The 20,676-nt window shown below is 48.0% G+C and overlaps 1 protein-coding gene across 1 annotated transcript in view; it reads left to right on the top strand.

Annotated features, from left to right (window-relative positions):
• The first annotated feature begins 276 nt into the window (after window positions 1–276).
• The window catches only part of LOC142217638 (uncharacterized), a 41,551-nt gene continuing 21,151 nt past the window's right edge, over window positions 277–20,676 (top strand). The window contains exons 1-4 of the mRNA XM_075285962.1: window positions 277–368; window positions 1,509–3,474; window positions 17,452–17,551; window positions 18,280–18,363. Coding sequence (XP_075142063.1) covers window positions 332–368; window positions 1,509–3,474; window positions 17,452–17,551; window positions 18,280–18,363 — 2,187 coding nt within the window. The 5' untranslated portion in view covers window positions 277–331. The remainder of the gene's footprint in view (window positions 369–1,508; window positions 3,475–17,451; window positions 17,552–18,279; window positions 18,364–20,676) is intronic.

Here is a 20,676-nt window from a genome sequence, read left to right as displayed (position 1 = left end):
TTACTGAGCTGCGGACACTCCTCTAGGGGGCACTTACTTACTGAGCAGCGGACACTCCTCTAGGGGGCACTTACTTACTGAGCTGCGGACACTCCCATAGGGGGCTCTTACTTACTGAGCAGCGGACACTCCTCTAGGGGGCACTTACTTACTGAGCTGCGGACACTCGAGGGTTATTTCTGCTGGACGGGGCTCAGTAGCTCAGTAAGTGGTTGGGTTGGTTTTAAGGAAGTGACAGGCGGACCTCAGACTGGGCAGAGAAGTCTCACAGACAGTAAGAAGGAGCATCTAAGGAGGGTCAGCTGGAGGCGACGTCTGCGGCACATACACAATGCTGCTCCTCCTGGTCACAGCGCTGCTGATACAAGGTGAGTGCCAGGGCTAGGGGATGGGGATCGAATGGTTAATAGAAAGCTCGTTATTTATTAACATAAAGGGTCTGGGGGAATAAGAGACCCCCCCCCCCCACATCCCCAAGAGACGAAGGTCACACCCTGGTAAATGTGTAAGCCGAGTGCCAGGGGCCAACGTATAGTACAGTATGTACAAGCTGTGCACATAGCGGGGGCCCGGCAGATAAGGGGGGGTGTAATATAGATAACAAATAACTGCTGTCAATTAACCAGTCCGTATACACCATAGACTAACGAACGTAACCGAGGGGTCTATAGGAGGAAAGAGGTCTATGGAGGGGTAGAGGAGTCTGGAGGAGGAAAAAGAGGGGTCTAGAGAAGGACAGAGGTCTATGGAGGGGACAGAAGAGTCTGGAGGAGGGGTCTAGAGAAGGAAAGAGGTCTATGGAGGAGACAGAGGAGTCTGGAGGAGGGGTCTAGAGAAGGAAAGAGGTCTATGGAGGAGACAGAGGAGTCTGGAGGAGGAAAAAGAGGGGTCTATAGGAGGAAAGAGGTCTATGGAGGGGACAGAGGAGTCTGGAGGAGGAAACAGAGGGGTCTAGAGAAGAACAGAGGTCTATGGAGGGGACAGAGAAGTCTGGAGGAGGAAAAAGAGGGGTCTAGAGAAGGACAGAGGTCTATGGAGGGGACAGAGGAGTCTGAAGAGGACAGAGAAGTCTGGAGGAGGGAACAGAGGACTTATTTGAGAAGACAAGGGTTTTGGAGGAGGACAGAGAATCTGGAGGAGGACTGTGGAGTCTGGAAGTAGACAGAGAGGTCTGGGGGAAACAGGGGTCTTGAGGAGGAAAAAGAAGTCTGGAGGAGGACAGAGGAGTCTGGAGAGGACAAAGATCTCTGGAAGGGACAGATGGGGCTGGAGAGGATATTGAAGTTTGGAAGAGATAGAAGAGTCCCTGAGGGGCAGATAGGTTGGGAGGAGACAGGAGAGGATATATGGGGGTACTCTATGGTATGTTACTAGAGAACAGTTACCCCTTTACTCTCCTTGTACTCAGGACCTTTGCTGTTTTTTAGCAGTCCCTGACACGGCCACCAATCTGCAGCTCCCTTCAAGTTTGGTTCATTCTGTTTCATCATTTCTATTTCCCTATCCAGACTCTGAGTCCCAAGGAGACTTAAAAGCCCAGATACAGATGGCGAGCACAACCGGCTCCATCTCAATCAACACCAACACCTTTATTCTCTGGACCAACCTCACCGGCTCATGTGGCCCTGTCAGCATCTCCATCCATGAGTTCCCAGTGGTGCACGGAGAGTCGAGGGATCCTTGTGATGAGGAGTTCATTGGTCGGCCTTGTTACAATGTCACTATGGGTGGAGTTGGAGAAATGGTCATTGACAGTAAGATAAGATATGGGGGACGATCTCTGGCTCTGGAGACCTGTGGCCAAAAGACATGTGTCAACCTCCAGGACAGTTCTCAGCGTACATGGCAAGCCAAGCTCAATTCCTTCATTATCGGCCAAGTCTACTTTTTGCAGTCTCAGAACATGATGGTGGGTTTGCTGGATCTGGCCATGTTGGAAGAGATTCCCACACTGAACACCTCTCTGCTGTTCTCTAGCACATGCCACCTAGATGATGGACTTGTTTTTGGCAGCATTGAACCTGGAAGTGAGAAGAAGTTTGTCAAGAGCCGGTTAGAGCTGAGTGATGTCACCATCATGCCATTTCTTCTGGTAAAGTACAATGAGAGATGGACATGTACAGAAGTGAAGACTGTAACCTCAAAGGAGGCGTCTGCACCAATCAGCATGCTCGGAATCAACGGAAGCTTCACATTCAGACAAGAGTCTCCGTTCTCTCCCACTCACATAGCTATTAACCTAGAGCGACTTCATGGACATGCCGGACACTATAGGATTCATTCTCTTCCTGTTCTTCCACGTCAAGAGCCAGGACAGGACCTGTGTGCTACAGAAGATATCGGGAAGCTGTGGGATCCCTTGGATGTTACCAGTCAGTTTTCATCCCCTCAAGGTGCTCATAGTTCTTGGCCATTAGGTGACTTGAGTGGGCGTCATGGCACGCTTCAGGATCAAAAGAACTTTAAGACTGAGCTAATCGACTGGAATTTGCCAGTGTTTGGTAACAACAGTATTATTGGTCGCTCTATTGTCATCTCCAGGACCAGTGGTGAAGCGTGGGCCTGCAGCACCATACGACTGGGTGGAGAAGCCATGAAAGCCACTGCAATCTTCCGGAAAGGTGTGATTGGTAGAGTCATGTTCCAGCAGGCGCTGGGTGATCCATATAGTGACCTCTCCATATACGTGGAGTTGTCTCATGGTTCAGATAACATTAGTCAGGGTCATAATTGGCACATTCATCAATTTCTCCTCCAGACAGAGTCAGAGAGTTGCACCAATGCTGGGGGACACTTCAACCCCTACAATGTACCCATCAATGCGAAATACAGTGATGAGTGTAACCCTTGGCATCCTCTGAGGTGTGAGGCTGGAGACTATGCCTCCAAACATCAGCCCATCTCATTCTCTAGGGCCAATCCGACCAGACATGTATTTACTGATACATCAACATCACTCAGTGGGCCGAATTCTATCATCGGAAGATCTATGGTGGTTCATGGAGCAGATGGTGCCGCCACACGTATAGCCTGTGCCAACATTCTCCTTCACCGCAACTCAGAAGGAAGGACCGGTGCTTGGTTTGGTTTTGGCAATGCTCATGGGGAACTCCGAGCTTCACAAGTCTCTGAACTGGACCCAACATTTGTTCAGTTCAGTTTCCATGATCTGAGAGGCCTCGCTGGGGGGTTCCACATCCATCTTCTTCCAGTGACTGGAGCATTGGATGAGCCTTGTTCAAATGCTCTGATACAAGGTCACTTTAACCCCTTCAGCATAAACATATCCACTTCTCCAGTGGCAGGGAATGGCACAGATGATGAATATGAGGTGGGGGACATCAGTGGTCGGCAGGGGCTTCTAACCAACCAAGACAATGTGACTAAACAGTACATGGACATGAACTTCCCGATGTCAGGGAGACACAGCATCCTGGGACGATCACTGGTGATTCATTACGCCAATGGCTCTCGGTAAGTGATGTCACGGAAGAGGATGATGATGGTATCGTGTGCTGATTGACCCTGGAGTGTGGAAGATCATTGACAAAACTGAATTCAAGGCAGTTCTGTTAGGTGACTTATGTAGGGTGAAGGGGGAGGGGATTAGCACAGGCACATATAGATCCCTTCTAAGACAATATACATGGAGAGAGCTGTCAATCATAAACTGTGGGCGGGGGAGACATAAAAAAAAACAATACCAGCCCCCCACCATAGGAAGTCATGAGAGCTGCACCTGAGCCACGCTTATAATACACACCTTAAGGACACAGATACAATTGGTGGAAGAGCCTGGAGATACCCCATTAAAGCCTGGTGGCCTGTACGGCGGGATGGTTAGCACATGGCCAAGATCCAACCATGCCTGCCTGTGACATTGTCTTCTATCCGTTTCTTTTGCCTTTGTCTTCTGTCCCTGTTACCTGTGGCTTTGTCTTCTGTCCCTGTTACCTGTGGTTCTGTCTTCTGTCCCTATTATCTTTGGCTTTGTCTTCTGACCCTGTTACATTTGGTTTTGTCTTCTGTCCCTGTTACGTTTCGTTTTGTCTTCTGTCCCTGTTACATTTGGTTTTGTCTTCTGTCCCTGTTACGTTTCGTTCTGTCTTCTGTCCCTGTTACCTGTGGCTTTGTCTTCTGTCCCTGTTACCTGTGGTTTTCTCTTCTGTCCCTGTTACGTTTGGTTTTGTCTTCTGTCCCTGTTACCTGTGGCTTTGTCTTCTGTCCCTGTTACGTTTCGTTCTGTCTTCTGTCCCTGTTACCTGTGGCTTTGTCTTCTGTCCCTGTTACCTGTGGCTTTGTCTTCTGTCCCTGTTACCTGTGGTTTTCTCTTCTGTCCCTGATACCTGTGGCTTTGTCTTCTGTCCCTGTTACCTGTGGCTTTGTCTTCTGTCCCTGTTACCTTTGGTTCTGTCTTATGTCCCTGTTACATTTGGTTTTGTCTTCTGTCCCTGTTACATTTGGTTTTGTCTTCTGTCCCTGTTACCTGTGGTTCTGTATTCTGTCCCTGTTACATTTGGTTCTGTCTTCTGTCCCTGTTACCTGTGGCTTTGTCTTCTGTCCCTGTTACCTGTGGTTTTGTCTTCTGTCCCTGTTACGTTTCGTTCTGTCTTCTGTCCCTGTTACCTTTTGTTTTGTCTTCTGTCCCTGTTACCTGTGGCTTTGTCTTCTGTCCCTGTTACGTTTAGTTTTGTCTTCTGTCCCTGTTACCTGTGGCTTTGTCTTCTGTCCCTGTTACCTGTGGTTCTGTCTTCTGTCCCTGTTACCTGTGGCTTTGTCTTCTGTCCCTGTTACATTTGGTTTTGTCTTCTGTCCCTGTTACATTTGGTTTTGTCTTCTGTCCCTGTTACCTGTGGTTCTGTCTTCTGTCCCTGTTACATTTGGTTCTGTCTTCTGTCCCTGTTACCTGTGGCTTTGTCTTCTGTCCCTGTTACCTGTGGTTTTGTCTTCTGTACCTGTTACCTGTGGCTTTGTCTTCTGTCCCTGTTACCTGTGGTTCTGTCTTCTGTCCCTGTTACCTGTGGCTTTGTCTTCTGTCCCTGTTACCTGTGGCTTTGTCTTCTGTCCCTGTTACCTGTGGTTTTGTCTTCTGTCCCTGTTACCTGTGGCTTTGTCTTCTGTCCCTGTTACCTGTGGCTTTGTCTTCTGTCCCTGTTACTTGTGGCTTTGTCTTCTGTCCCTGTTACCTGTGGCTTTGTCTTCTGTCCCTGTTACTTGTGGCTTTGTCTTCTGTCCCTGTTACCTGTGGCTTTGTCTTCTGTCCCTGTTACTTGTGGCTTTGTCTTCTGTCCCTGTTACCTGTGGCTTTGTCTTCTGTTCCTGTTACATTTGGCTTTGTCTTCTGTCCCTGTTACGTTTGGTTTTGTCTTCTGTCCCTGTTACGTTTGGTTTTGTCTTCTGTCCCTGTTACGTTTGGTTCTGTCTTCTATCCCTGTTATGTTTGTTTTTTTCTTCTGTCCCTGTTGGCTTTGGTTTTATTTTCTGTCCCTGTTACCCTGTACCAGTTTTCTATCATGGTGGGTCCACGATCCTCCGCCCCCGTGACAGTTTGCTCAGCCCAAGGGTCTCGCAGACATTCCTGAACCTTTCATGAACCTGTTCTGTGTCTTGTAATTTATTAGCCGGATTATTTTATCTTGACCTGTTTCCGTCTTGTCTGATCTGTATCTGAACTTGTTCTGTATTTGTTAATTTGTGGTATAAAGCTGACCTAAACCTTGTGAATCCTGAGTGTAAACCTGTTCCTGTCTCAACAGTGGAAGTTTTTGGTGCAATTTAATTCTTAAGGACATCTTAGATCAGGCCATTTTATTTTGGACTTAAAAAGGAGGGTTGAAGAGGGAGGGGGTACTGAAATACCTCTCACGGTTACCCATAGCATGTGTCTTCTGTCCCTGTGACTTTGTCTTCTGTCCCTGTTACCTTTGTCTTCTGTCCCTGTTACCTGTGACCTTTGCCTTCTGTCTCTGTTACCTTTTGTTTTGTCTTCTGTCCCTGTTACTTGTGGCTTTGTCTTCTGTCCCTGTTACCTGTGGCTTTGTCTTCTGTCCCTGTTACCTTTTGTTTTGTCTTCTGTCCCTGTTACTTGTGGCTTTGTCTTCTGTCCCTGTTACCTTTTGTTCTGTCTTCTGTCCCTGTTACCTGTGACCTTTGCCTTCTGTCCCTGTTACTTGTGGTTTTGTCTTCTGTCCCTGTTACCTTTTGTTCTGTCTTCTGTCCCTGTTACCTTTTACCTTTGTCTTCTGTCCCTGTTACCTTTTACCTTTGTCTTCTGTCCCTGTTACCTTTTGTTTTGTCTTCTGTCCCTGTTACCTGTGGCTTTGTCTTCTGTCCCTGTTACCTGTGGGGGTTTTTTTCTGTCCCTGTTACCTGTGACCTTTGTCTTCTGTCCCTGTTACCTGTGACCTTTGTCTTCTGTCCCTGTTACCTGTGACCTTTGTCTTCTGTCCCTGTTACCTTTTGTTATGTCTTCTGTCCCTGTTACCTTTGACCTTTGTCTTCTGTTCCTGTTACCTTTGACCTTTGTCTTCTGTTCCTGTTACCTTTGACCTTTGTCTTCTGTCCCTGTTACCTGTGGCTTTGTCTTCTGTCCCTGTTACCTGTGGCTTTGTCTTCTGTCCCTGTTACCTGTGGCTTTGTCTTCTGTCCCTGTTACCTGGGGCTTTGTCTTCTGTCCCTGTTACATTTGGTTTTGTCTTCTGTCCCTGTTACCTGTGGTTTTGTCTTCTGTCCCTGTTACCTGTGGCTTTGTCTTCTGTCCCTGTTACCTGTGGTTTTGTCTTCTGTCCCTGTTACCTGGGGCTTTGTCTTCTGTCCCTGTTACATTTGGTTTTGTCTTCTGTCCCTGTTACCTGTGGTTTTGTCTTCTGTCCCTGTTACCTGTGGCTTTGTCTTCTGTCCCTGTTACCTGTGGTTTTGTCTTCTGTCCCTGTTACCTGTGGCTTTGTCTTCTGTCCCTGTTACCTGTGGTTCTGTCTTCTGTCCCTGTTACCTGTGGCTTTGTCTTCTGTCCCTGTTACATTTGGTTTTGTCTTCTGTCCCTGTTACATTTGGTTTTGTCTTCTGTCCCTGTTACCTGTGGCTTTGTCTTCTGTCCCTGTTACCTGTGGTTTTGTCTTCTGTCCCTGTTACCTGTGGCTTTGTCTTCTGTCCCTGTTACCTGTGGTTCTGTCTTCTGTCCCTGTTACCTGTGGCTTTGTCTTCTGTCCCTGTTACATTTGGTTTTGTCTTCTGTCCCTGTTACATTTGGTTTTGTCTTCTGTCCCTGTTACCTGTGGCTTTGTCTTCTGTCCCTGTTACATTTGGTTTTGTCTTCTGTCCCTGTTACATTTGGTTCTGTCTTCTGTCCCTGTTACATTTGGTTCTGTCTTCTGTCCCTGTTACCTGTGGCTTTGTCTTCTGTCCCTGTTACCTTTTGTTCTGTCTTCTGTCCCTGTTACCTGTGACCTTTGCCTTCTGTCCCTGTTACTTGTGGTTTTGTCTTCTGTCCCTGTTACCTTTTGTTCTGTCTTCTGTCCCTGTTACCTTTTACCTTTGTCTTCTGTCCCTGTTACCTTTTACCTTTGTCTTCTGTCCCTGTTACCTTTTGTTTTGTCTTCTGTCCCTGTTACCTGTGGCTTTGTCTTCTGTCCCTGTTACCTGTGGGGTTTTTTTTCTGTCCCTGTTACCTGTGACCTTTGTCTTCTGTCCCTGTTACCTGTGACCTTTGTCTTCTGTCCCTGTTACCTGTGACCTTTGTCTTCTGTCCCTGTTACCTTTTGTTATGTCTTCTGTCCCTGTTACCTTTGACCTTTGTCTTCTGTTCCTGTTACCTTTGACCTTTGTCTTCTGTTCCTGTTACCTTTGACCTTTGTCTTCTGTCCCTGTTACCTGTGGCTTTGTCTTCTGTCCCTGTTACCTGTGGCTTTGTCTTCTGTCCCTGTTACCTGTGGCTTTGTCTTCTGTCCCTGTTACCTGGGGCTTTGTCTTCTGTCCCTGTTACATTTGGTTTTGTCTTCTGTCCCTGTTACCTGTGGTTTTGTCTTCTGTCCCTGTTACCTGTGGCTTTGTCTTCTGTCCCTGTTACCTGTGGTTTTGTCTTCTGTCCCTGTTACCTGGGGCTTTGTCTTCTGTCCCTGTTACATTTGGTTTTGTCTTCTGTCCCTGTTACCTGTGGTTTTGTCTTCTGTCCCTGTTACCTGTGGCTTTGTCTTCTGTCCCTGTTACCTGTGGTTTTGTCTTCTGTCCCTGTTACCTGTGGCTTTGTCTTCTGTCCCTGTTACCTGTGGTTCTGTCTTCTGTCCCTGTTACCTGTGGCTTTGTCTTCTGTCCCTGTTACATTTGGTTTTGTCTTCTGTCCCTGTTACATTTGGTTTTGTCTTCTGTCCCTGTTACCTGTGGCTTTGTCTTCTGTCCCTGTTACATTTGGTTTTGTCTTCTGTCCCTGTTACATTTGGTTCTGTCTTCTGTCCCTGTTACATTTGGTTCTGTCTTCTGTCCCTGTTACCTGTGGCTTTGTCTTCTGTCCCTGTTACCTGTGGTTTTGTCTTCTGTCCCTGTTACCTGTGGTTTTGTCTTCTGTCCCTGTTACCTGTGGCTTTGTCTTCTGTCCCTGTTACCTGTGGTTTTGTCTTCTGTCCCTGTTACCTGTGGTTTTGTCTTCTGTCCCTGTTACCTGTGGCTTTGTCTTCTCTCCTTGTTACCTGTGGATTTGTCTTCTGTCCCTGTTACCTGTGGTTTTGTCTTCTGTCCTTGTTATATTTGGTTCTGTCTTCTGTCCTTGTTACCTGTGGCTTTGTCTTCTGTCCCTGTTAAGTTTGGTTTTGTCTTCTGTCCTTGTTACCTTTGACCTTTGTCTTCTGTCCCTGTTACCTGTGGTTTTGTCTTCTGTCCCTGTTACCTGTGGTTCTGTCTTATGTCCCTGTTACCTGTGGTTTTGTCTTCTGTCCCTGTTACGTTTGGTTTTGTCTTCTGTCCCTGTTACCTGTGGCTTTGTCTTCTGTCCCTGTTACCTTTGGTTCTGTCTTATGTCCCTGTTACCTGTGGTTTTGTCTTCTGTCCCTGTTACCTGTGGTTTTGTCTTCCGTCCCTGTTACGTTTGGTTTTGTCTTCTGTCCTTGTTACCTTTGACCTTTGTCTTCTGTCCCTTTTACCTGTGGTTCTGTCTTCTGTCCCTGTTACCTGTGGCTTCTGTCCCTGTTACCTGTGGCTTTGTCTTCTGTCCCTGTTACCTTTGGTTCTGTCTTATGTCCCTGTTACCTGTGGTTTTGTCTTCTGTCCCTGTTACCTGTGGTTTTGTCTTCTGTCCCTGTTACGTTTGGTTTTGTCTTCTGTCCTTGTTACCTTTGACCTTTGTCTTCTGTCCCTGTTACCTGTGGCTTCTGTCCCTGTTACCTTTGACCTTTGTCTTCTGTCCCTGTTACCTGTGGTTTTGTCTTCTGTCCCTGTTACCTTTGACCTTTGTCTTCTGTCCCCGTTACCTTTGACCTTTGTCTTCTGTCCCTGTTGCCGTGTACCAGTTTGCTATCATGGTGGGTCCACGATCCTCCGCCCACGTGACAGTTTGCTGAGCCCCAGGTTCTTGCTGACGTTCCTGAACCTGTTCTGTGTCTTGTAATTTATTAGCCGGATTATTTTATCTCGACCTGTTTCCGTCTGATCTTATCTGAACTTTTTCTGTATTTGTTAACCCTTTGGGTGTGGTGCTGCATCCTCTGCTCTCCCTCAAGTTACTCTCTTGGTCTTCTGTCCCTGTTACTTGTGACTTTTGTCTTCTGTGCCTATTATGTCTTGGGGGAATATGGTCACTCCTTAGGGAGAGACCACCATATAGGGGTGTGGAGTCTTATTAAGCCACGAGCGCTCCACTGTGCAAAGGAACATGGGAAGAATATGCAAATCTGACTTCCATGATGTAATTAGGATGTCAGTGCCTCAGTCATACAAGCCTATAGAGGGCGCTCACTGAGGATGTGCAAGTCTATCTTCCATGATGTAATTAGGAAGACAGAGTCTCAGTCATACAAGCCTATAGAGGGCGCTTCCTCTAACATCATGCCTGACCTTCTCAGAGGCTGTTGTTTGCAATGATGTTGGGATTATACCAGACACCAGGCTCTGAAGACTGTACCTGAGGCACTGGCGTCCTAATTACATCAGGGAAGACAGACTCGCACATCCTCAGGGAGCGCCCTCTATTGGTGTGCATACTAGAGGCACTGACATCCTAATTACATCAGGGAAGACAGACTTGCACATCCTCAGGGAGCGCCCTCTATTGGTGTGTATGACTGAGGCACTGACGTCCTAATTACATCAGGGAAGACAGACTTGCACATCCTCAGGGAGCGCCCTCTATTGGTGTGCATACTAGAGGCACTGACGTCCTAATTACATCAGGGAAGACAGACTTGCACATCCTCAGGGAGCGCCCTCTATTGGTGTGTATGACTGAGGCACTGACGTCCTAATTACATCAGGGAAGACAGACTTGCACATCCTCAGGGAGCGCCCTCTATTGGTGTGTATGACTGAGGCACTGACGTCCTAATTACATCAGGGAAGACAGACTTGCACATCCTCAGGGAGCGCCCTCTATTGGTGTGCATACTAGAGGCACTGGCGTCCTAATTACATCAGGGAAGACAGACTCGCACATCCTCAGGGAGCGCCCTCTATTGGTGTGCATACTAGAGGCACTGACGTCCTAATTACATCATGGAGACAGACTCGCACATCCTCAGGGAGCGCCCTCTATTGGTGTGTATGACTGAGGCACTGACGTCCTAATTACATCATGGAGACAGACTCGCACATCCTCAGGGAGCGCCCTCTATTGGTGTGCATACTAGAGGCACTGACGTCCTAATTACATCATGGAAGACAGACTCGCACATCCTCAGTGAGCGCCCTCTATTGCTGTGTATGACTGAGGCACTGACGTCCTAATTACATCATGGAGACAGACTTGCACATCCTCAGGGAGCGCCCTCTATTGGTGTGTATGACTGAGGCACTGGCGTCCTAATTACATCAGGGAAGACAGACTCGCACATCCTCAGGTAGCACCCTCTATTGGTGTGTATGACTGAGGCACTGGCGTCCTAATTACATCAGGGAAGACAGACTTGCACATCCTCAGGGAGCGCCCTCTATTGGTGTGTATGACTGAGGCACTGGCGTCCTAATTACATCACGGAAGACAGACTTGCACATCCTCAGTGAGTGCCCTCTATTGGTGTGCATGACTGAGGCACTGACATCCTAATTACATCATGGAGACAGACTTACACATCCTCAGGAAGCGCCCTCTATTGGTGTGTATGACTGAGGCACTGACATCCTAATTACATCATGGAGACAGACTTGCACATCCTCAGGGAGCGCCCTCTATTGGTGTGTATGACTGAGGCACTGGCGTCCTAATTACATCATGGAAGACAGACTCGCACATCCTCAGTGAGCGCCCTCTATTGGTGTGTATGACTGAGGCACTGACGTCCTAATTACATCACGGAAGACAGACTTGCACATCCTCAGTGAGCGCCCTCTATTGGTGTGCATGACTGAGGCACTGACATCCTAATTACATCATGGAGACAGACTTACACATCCTCAGGAAGCGCCCTCTATTGGTGTGTATGACTGAGGCACTGACGTCCTAATTACATCAGGGAAGACAGACTTGCACATCCTCAGTGAGCGCCCTCTATTGGTGTGTATGACTGAGGCACTGACATCCTAATTACATCATGGAGACAGACTTGCACATCCTCAGGGAGCGCCCTCTATTGGTGTGTATGACTGAGGCACTGGCGTCCTAATTACATCATGGAGACAGACTTGCACATCCTCAGGGAGCGCCCTCTATTGGTGTGCATGACTGAGGTACTGACGTCCTAATTACATCAGGGAAGACAGACTTGCACATCCTCAGTGAGCGCCCTCTATTGGTGTGTATGACTGAGGCACTGGCGTCCTAATTACATCAGGGAAGACAGACTTGCACATCCTCAGGGAGCGCCCTCTATTGGTGTGTATGACTGAGGTACTGACGTCCTAATTACATCAGGGAAGACAGACTTGCACATCCTCAGTGAGCGCCCTCTATTGGTGTGTATGACTGAGGCACTGACATCCTAATTACATCATGGAGACAGACTCGCACATCCTCAGGTAGCGCCCTCTATTGGTGTGTATGACTGAGGCACTGACATCCTAATTACATCATGGAGACAGACTTGCACATCCTCAGGGAGCGCCCTCTATTGGTGTGTATGACTGAGGCACTGGCGTCCTAATTACATCAGGGAAGACAGACTCGCACATCCTCAGGGAGCGCCCTCTATTGGTGTGTATGACTGAGGCACTGACATCCTAATTACATCATGGAGACAGACTCGCACATCCTCAGGTAGCGCCTTCTATTGGTGTGTATGACTGAGGCACTGACATCCTAATTACATCAGGGAAGACAGACTTGCACATCCTCAGGGAGCGCCCTCTATTGGTGTGTATGACTGAGGCACTGACGTCCTAATTACATCATGGAGACAGACTTGCACATCCTCAGGGAGCGCCCTCTATTGGTGTGTATGACTGAGGCACTGGCGTCCTAATTACATCAGGGAAGACAGACTTGCACATCCTCAGGGAGCGCCCTCTATTGGTGTGTATGACTGAGGCACTGACGTCCTAATTACATCATGGAGACAGACTTGCACATCCTCAGGGAGCGCCCTCTATTGGTGTGTATGACTGAGGCACTGGCGTCCTAATTACATCAGGGAAGACAGACTTGCACATCCTCAGGGAGCGCCCTCTATTGGTGTGCATACTAGAGGCACTGACGTCCTAATTACATCATGGAGACAGACTCGCACATCCTCAGGGAGCGCCCTCCATTGGTGTGCATACTAGAGGCACTGGCGTCCTAATTACATCAGGGAAGACAGACTCGCACATCCTCAGGGAGCGCCCTCTATTGGTGTGTATGACTGAGGCACTGACATCCTAATTACATCAGGGAAGACAGACTTGCACATCCTCAGGGAGCGCCCTCTATTGGTGTGTATGACTGAGGCACTGACGTCCTAATTACATCAGGGAAGACAGACTTGCACATCCTCAGGTAGCGCCCTCTATTGGTGTGTATGACTGAGGCACTGGCGTCCTAATTACATCAGGGAAGACAGACTTGCACATCCTCAGGGAGCGCCCTCTATTGGTGTGCATACTAGAGGCACTGACGTCCTAATTACATCATGGAGACAGACTCGCACATCCTCAGGGAGCGCCCTCCATTGGTGTGCATACTAGAGGCACTGGCGTCCTAATTACATCATGGAGACAGACTTGCACATCCTCAGGGAGCGCCCTCTATTGGTGTGTATGACTGAGGCACTGACGTCCTAATTACATCATGAAGACAGACTTGCACATCCTCAGGGAGCGCCCTCTATTGGTGTGTATGACTGAGGCACTGACATCCTAATTACTTCAGGGAAGACAGACTTGCACATCCTCAGGTAGCGCCCTCTATTGGTGTGTATGACTGAGGCACTGACGTCCTAATTATATCAGGGAAGACAGACTCGCACATCCTCAGGGAGCGCCATCTATTGGTGTGTATGACTGAGGCACTGACATCCTAATTACATCATGGAGACAGACTTGCACATCCTCAGGGAGCGCCCTCTATTGGTGTGTATGACTGAGGCACTGACGTCCTAATTACATCAGGGAAGACAGACTTGCACATCCTCAGGGAGCGCCATCTATTGGTGTGTATGACTGAGGCACTGACGTCCTAATTACATCAGGGAAGACAGACTTGCACATCCTCAGGGAGCGCCCTCTATTGGTGTGTATGACTGAGGCACTGACATCCTAATTACATCAGGGAAGACAGACTTGCACATCCTCAGGGAGCGCCCTCTATTGGTGTGTATGACTGAGGCACTGACGTCCTAATTACATCAGGGAAGACAGACTTGCACATCCTCAGGTAGCGCCCTCTATTGGTGTGTATGACTGAGGCACTGGCGTCCTAATTACATCAGGGAAGACAGACTTGCACATCCTCAGGGAGCGCCCTCTATTGGTGTGCATACTAGAGGCACTGACGTCCTAATTACATCATGGAGACAGACTCGCACATCCTCAGGGAGCGCCCTCCATTGGTGTGCATACTAGAGGCACTGACATCCTAATTACATCATGGAAGACAGACTCGCACATCCTCAGTGAGCGCCCTCTATTGGTGTGTATGACTGAGGCACTGGCGTCCTAATTACATCAGGGAAGACAGACTTGCACATCCTCAGGGAGCGCCCTCTATTGGTGTGTATGACTGAGGCACTGACGTCCTAATTACATCATGAAGACAGACTTGCACATCCTCAGGGAGCGCCCTCTATTGGTGTGTATGACTGAGGCACTGACATCCTAATTACTTCAGGGAAGACAGACTTGCACATCCTCAGGTAGCGCCCTCTATTGGTGTGTATGACTGAGGCACTGACGTCCTAATTATATCAGGGAAGACAGACTCGCACATCCTCAGGGAGCGCCATCTATTGGTGTGTATGACTGAGGCATTGACATCCTAATTACATCATGGAGACAGACTTGCACATCCTCAGGGAGCGCCCTCTATTGGTGTGTATGACTGAGGCACTGACGTCCTAATTACATCATGAAGACAGACTTGCACATCCTCAGGGAGCGCCCTCTATTGGTGTGTATGACTGAGGCACTGACGTCCTAATTACATCATGGAAGACAGACTCGCACATCCTCAGTGAGCGCCCTCTATTGGTGTGTATGACTGAGGCACTGACGTCCTAATTACTTCAGGGAAGACAGACTTGCACATCCTCAGGGAGCGCCCTCTATTGGTGTGCATACTAGAGGCACTGACGTCCTAATTACATCAGGGAAGACAGACTTGCACATCCTCAGGGAGCGCCCTCTATTGCTGTGTATGACTGAGGCACTGACGTCCTAATTACATCATGGAGACAGACTTGCACATCCTCAGGGAGCGCCCTCTATTGGTGTGTATGACTGAGGCACTGGCGTCCTAATTACATCAGGGAAGACAGACTCGCACATCCTCAGGTAGCGCCCTCTATTGGTGTGTATGACTGAGGCACTGGCGTCCTAATTACATCAGGGAAGACAGACTTGCACATCCTCAGGGAGCGCCCTCTATTGGTGTGTATGACTGAGGCACTGACATCCTAATTACATCATGGAGACAGACTTGCACATCCTCAGGGAGTGCCCTCTATTGGTGTGTATGACTGAGGCACTGGCGTCCTAATTACATCAGGAAAGACAGACTCGCACATCCTCCGGTAGCGCCCTCTATTGGTGTGTATGACTGAGGCACTGGCGTCCTAATTACATTATGGAGACAGACTTACACATCCTCAGGGAGCGCCCTCTATTGGTGTGTATGACTGAGGCAATGACGTCCTAATTACATCATGGAGACAGACTTGCACATCCTCAGGGAGCGCCCTCTATTGGTGTGCATGACTGAGGCACTGACGTCCTAATTACATCAGGGAAGACAGACTCGCACATCCTCAGGTAGCGCCCTCTATTGGTGTGTATGACTGAGGCACTGGCGTCCTAATTACATCAGGGAAGACAGACTTGCACATCCTCAGGGAGCGCCCTCTATTGGTGTGTATGACTGAGGCACTGACGTCCTAATTACATCAGGGAAGACAGACTTGCACATCCTCAGGGAGCGCCCTCTATTGGTGTGTATGACTGAGGCACTGACGTCCTAATTACATCAGGGAAGACAGACTTGCACATCCTCAGGGAGCGCCCTCTATTGGTGTGTATGACTGAGGCACTGGCGTCCTAATTACATCAGGGAAGACAGACTCGCACATCCTCAGGGAGCGCCCTCTATTGGTGTGCATACTAGAGGCACTGACGTCCTAATTACATCATGGAGACAGACTCGCACATCCTCAGGGAGCGCCCTCTATTGTTGTGTATGACTGAGGCACTGGCGTCCTAATTACATCAGGGAAGACAGACTCGCACATCCTCAGGTAGCGCCCTCTATTGGTGTGTATGACTGAGGCACTGACGTCCTAATTACATCATGGAGACAGACTTGCACATCCTCAGGGAGCGCCCTCTATTGGTGTGTATGACTGAGGCACTGACGTCCTAATTACATCATGGAGACAGATTCGCACATCCTCAGGGAGCGCCCTCTATTGCTGTGTATGACTGAGGCACTGACATCCTAATTACATCATGGAGACAGACTTGCACATCCTCAGGGAGCGCCCTCTATTGGTGTGTATGACTGAGGCACTGGCGTCCTAATTACATCAGGGAAGACAGACTCGCACATCCTCAGAGAGCGCCCTCTATTGGTGTGTATGACTGAGGCACTGACGTCCTAATTACATCAGGGAAGACAGACTCGCACATCCTCAGAGAGCGCCCTCTATTGGTGTGTATGACTGAGGCACTGACGTCCTAATTACATCATGGAGACAGACTTGCACATCCTCAGGGAGTGCCCTCTATTGGTGTGTATGACTGAGGCACTGACGTCCTAATTACATCATGGAGACAGACTCGCACATCCTCAGGTAGCGCCTTCTATTGGTGTGTATGACTGAGGCACTGACATCCTAATTACATCAGGGAAGACAGACTCGCACATCCTCAGGGAGTGCCCTCTATTGGTGTGTATGACTGAGGCACTGACGTCCTAATTACATCATGGAGACAGACTTGCACATCCTCAGGGAGCGCCCTCTATTGGTGTGCATGACTGAGGCACTGACGTCCTAATTACATCAGGGAAGACAGACTTGCACATCCTCAGGGAGCGCCCTCTATTGGTGTGTATGACTGAGGTACTGACGTCCTAATTACATCAGGGAAGACAGACTTGCACATCCTCAGGGAGCGCCCTCTATTGGTGTGTATGACTGAGGCACTGACATCCTAATTACATCATGGAGACAGACTTGCACATCCTCAGGGAGCGCCCTCTATTGGTGTGCATGACTGAGGCACTGACGTCCTAATTACATCATGGAGACAGACTTGCACATCCTCAGGGAGCGCCCTCTATTGGTGTGCATGACTGAGGCACTGACGTCCTAATTACATCATGGAGACAGACTTGCACATCCTCAGGGAGCGCCCTCTATTGGTGTGTATGACTGAGGCACTGGCGTCCTAATTACATCAGGGAAGACAGACTCGCATATTCTTCCTATATTACGTCTTGACAATTGTCTCCTGTCCCAGTTACGTCTTGGCCAACTTCTCAGACATCTGCCTTATCATGTACTTGATTTGACATTCTGGACTATTGCCTTCCGCTCTGCATTTTGGGATTTCCATGTTGGTAGAACGTTCATGTCCTTTATACTTGGAGCGGTTTTCAGTCCCGTCTGTGACCTTTGTGCTGTTTCCCAGAATGCAATGTACCAGGTTCCTGCAGGACTTGCCCTTAGATGGAGAATGGGTTCGAGCCACAGCTGAGTTTTCCGGACACCTCAATGGGAGAATCTCCTTGGTAAGAAGAGGGCACTTCTAGGTACAAGGGTCGGGGGGCATCAGCGGTCACGGCTGGAGGCCATGAAGTACATACAAATATCTCTACACCTGGAGACCACTAGGGGGCAGCGTCACACAACTCTATAGGGCACAGTCTACACCAAGCCCGCGCAGGCGCAGCGCCCTGGTCACCCCACCAGCAATCAGGAACATCAAGGTAATGTCCTGTCTATAAAAGCCTAAAGTGACAGAACTCCTCACGTCAGCAGAGAGAGTCACCGGGAAAGATTCAGCTTCTTCCCCCTCGTAAAACACAAGTTATCTCCTGTATACAGGACTGAAGCCGGGACATGGCGTGAGTCACCTGAATCCCCATGTGTGGTGGGCGGACTACAACTACCATGTGGCACCACACTGGAGAACAGACGTATATATAGCACTAGTGTACTGCCAGTATATACAGCGCCCCACAGTCCTATGTAGTGGGGGTATTTTATAACAAGCAGAAGAGCTGGGATCTGCCGACACCCCCAATCTCCATATCTGCACCGTCACTGTAGTCAGGTCCCACCTGCCCCTCCCAGGCCAGGAATCATCATTATAAGATATGAGGTCTGACCTTATAGATAGGGGGTCACTGGGAGGTACCCCCCCCCCCCCCCCAATCTGGCCGCATCCATTCCATCCTCCAGGGGGTCTCCATTCAGCGCCTTCATCTTGTCTAATCTTCTTATTGTTCTGTGACAGAGTCAGATTGTTTATCCGGACGGGGGATCTAGTGATACGACTGTCCTGGTGGATCTACGATCGTCCTCCTCCACCCCAGGGAAGGTAACGCAACCCTCACTGAATGACAAGTATGGTGGGACCAGGGACATGGAGGTCCGTGTAAGAACATGACCAGGGACATAGAGGCAGCCATATTACTGTATGACCTGAGACATGAAGGTCCACATGATCGTGTGACCAGAGATAACGAATTCTCATATAATTGTTAGACTGGGGACATTGAGGCCATTATATCTATATGATCAGGGACATTGAGGCCATTATATCTATATGATCAGGGACATTGAGGCCATTATATCTATATGAGTAGAGACATTGAGGCCCATATATCTATATGAGCAGGGACATTGAGGCCATTATATCTATATGATCAGGGACACTGAGGCCATTATATCTATATGAGCAGGGACATTGAGGCCCATATATCTATATGATCAGGGACATTGAGGCCATTATATCTATATGAGTAGAGACATTGAGGCCATTATATCTATATGATGAGGGACACTGAGGCCATTATATCTATATGAGTAGAGACATTGAGGCCCATATATCTATATGAGCAGGGACATTGAGGCCATTATATCTATATGAGCAGGGACATTGAGGCCATTATATATATATGAGTAGAGACATTGAGGCCCATATATCTATATGAGCAGGGACATTGAGGCCCATATATCTATATGATCAGGGACATTGAGGCCATTATATATATATGAGCAGGGACATTGAGGCCATTATATCTATATGATCAGGGACATTGAGGCCCATATATCTATATAAGTAGGGACATTGAGGCCCATATATCTATATGATCATGGACATTGAGGCCCATATATCTATATAAGTAGGGACATTGAGGCCCATATATCTATATGATCAGGGACATTGAGGCCATTATATCTATATGAGCAGGGACATTGAGGCCATTATATCTATATGAGCAGGGACATTGAGGCCCATATATCTATATGATCAGGGACATTGAGGCCATTATATCTATATGAGCAGGGACATTGAGGCCATTATATCTATATGAGCAGGGACATTGAGGCCATTATATCTATATGAGCAGGGACATTGAGGCCCATATATCTATATGAGCAGGGACATTGAGGCCATTATATCTATATGAGTAGGGACATTGAGGCCCATATATCTATATGATCAGGGACATTGAGGCCATTATATCTATATGAGCAGGGACATTGAGGCCATTATATCTATATGAGCAGGGACATTGAGGCCATTATATCTATATAAGCAGGGACATTGAGGCCATTATATCTATATGAGCAGGGACATTGAGGCCCATATATCTATATGATCAGGGACATTGAGGCCATTATATCTATATGAGCAGGGACATTGAGGCCATTATATCTATATGAACAGGGACATTGAGGCCCATATATCTATATGAGCAGGGACATTGAGGCCATTATATCTATATGATCAGGGACATTGAGGCCCATATATCTATATGATCAGGGACACTGAGGCCCATATATCTATATGAGCAGGGACATTGAGGCCATTATATCTATATGAGCAGGGACATTGAGGCCCATATATCTATATGATCAGGGACATTGAGGCCATTATATCTATATGAGCAGGGACATTGAGACCATTATATCTATATGAGCAGGGACATTGAGGCCATTATATCTATATGAGCAGGGACATTGAGGCCCATATATCTATATGAGCAGGGACATTGAGGCCATTATATCTATATGAGTAGGGACATTGAGGCCCATATATCCATATGATCAGGGACATTGAGGCCATTATATCTATATAAGCAGGGACATTGAGGCCATTATATCTATATGAGCAGGGACATTGAGGCCATTATATCTATATGAGCAGGGACATTGAGGCCATTATATCTATATGAGCAGGGACATTGAGGCCATTATATCTATATGAACAGGGACATTATGGCCATTATATCTATATGAGCAGGGACATTGAGGCCATTATATCTATATGAGCAGGGACACTGAGGCCCATATATCTATATGAGCAGGGACACTGAGGCCATTATATCTATATGAGCAGGGACATTGAGGCCATTATATCTATATGAGCAGGGACATTGAGGCCCATATATCTATATGAGCAGGGACACTGAGGCCCATATATCTATATGAGCAGGGACATTGAGGCCCATATATCTATATGAGCAGGGACACTGAGGCCATTATATCTATATGAGCAGGGACATTATGGCCATTATATCTATATGAGCAGGGACATTGAGACCCATATATCTATATGATCAGGGACATTGAGGCCCATATATCTATATGATCAGGGACATTGAGGCCATTATATCTATATGAG

Source organism: Leptodactylus fuscus, chromosome 8 (genome assembly GCF_031893055.1).
Source record: "Leptodactylus fuscus isolate aLepFus1 chromosome 8, aLepFus1.hap2, whole genome shotgun sequence".
NCBI lineage: Eukaryota > Metazoa > Chordata > Amphibia > Anura > Leptodactylidae > Leptodactylus > Leptodactylus fuscus.
The sequence above is the reverse complement of the archived record's forward strand: the minus strand, read 5'-3'. Positions and strand labels throughout refer to the sequence as shown.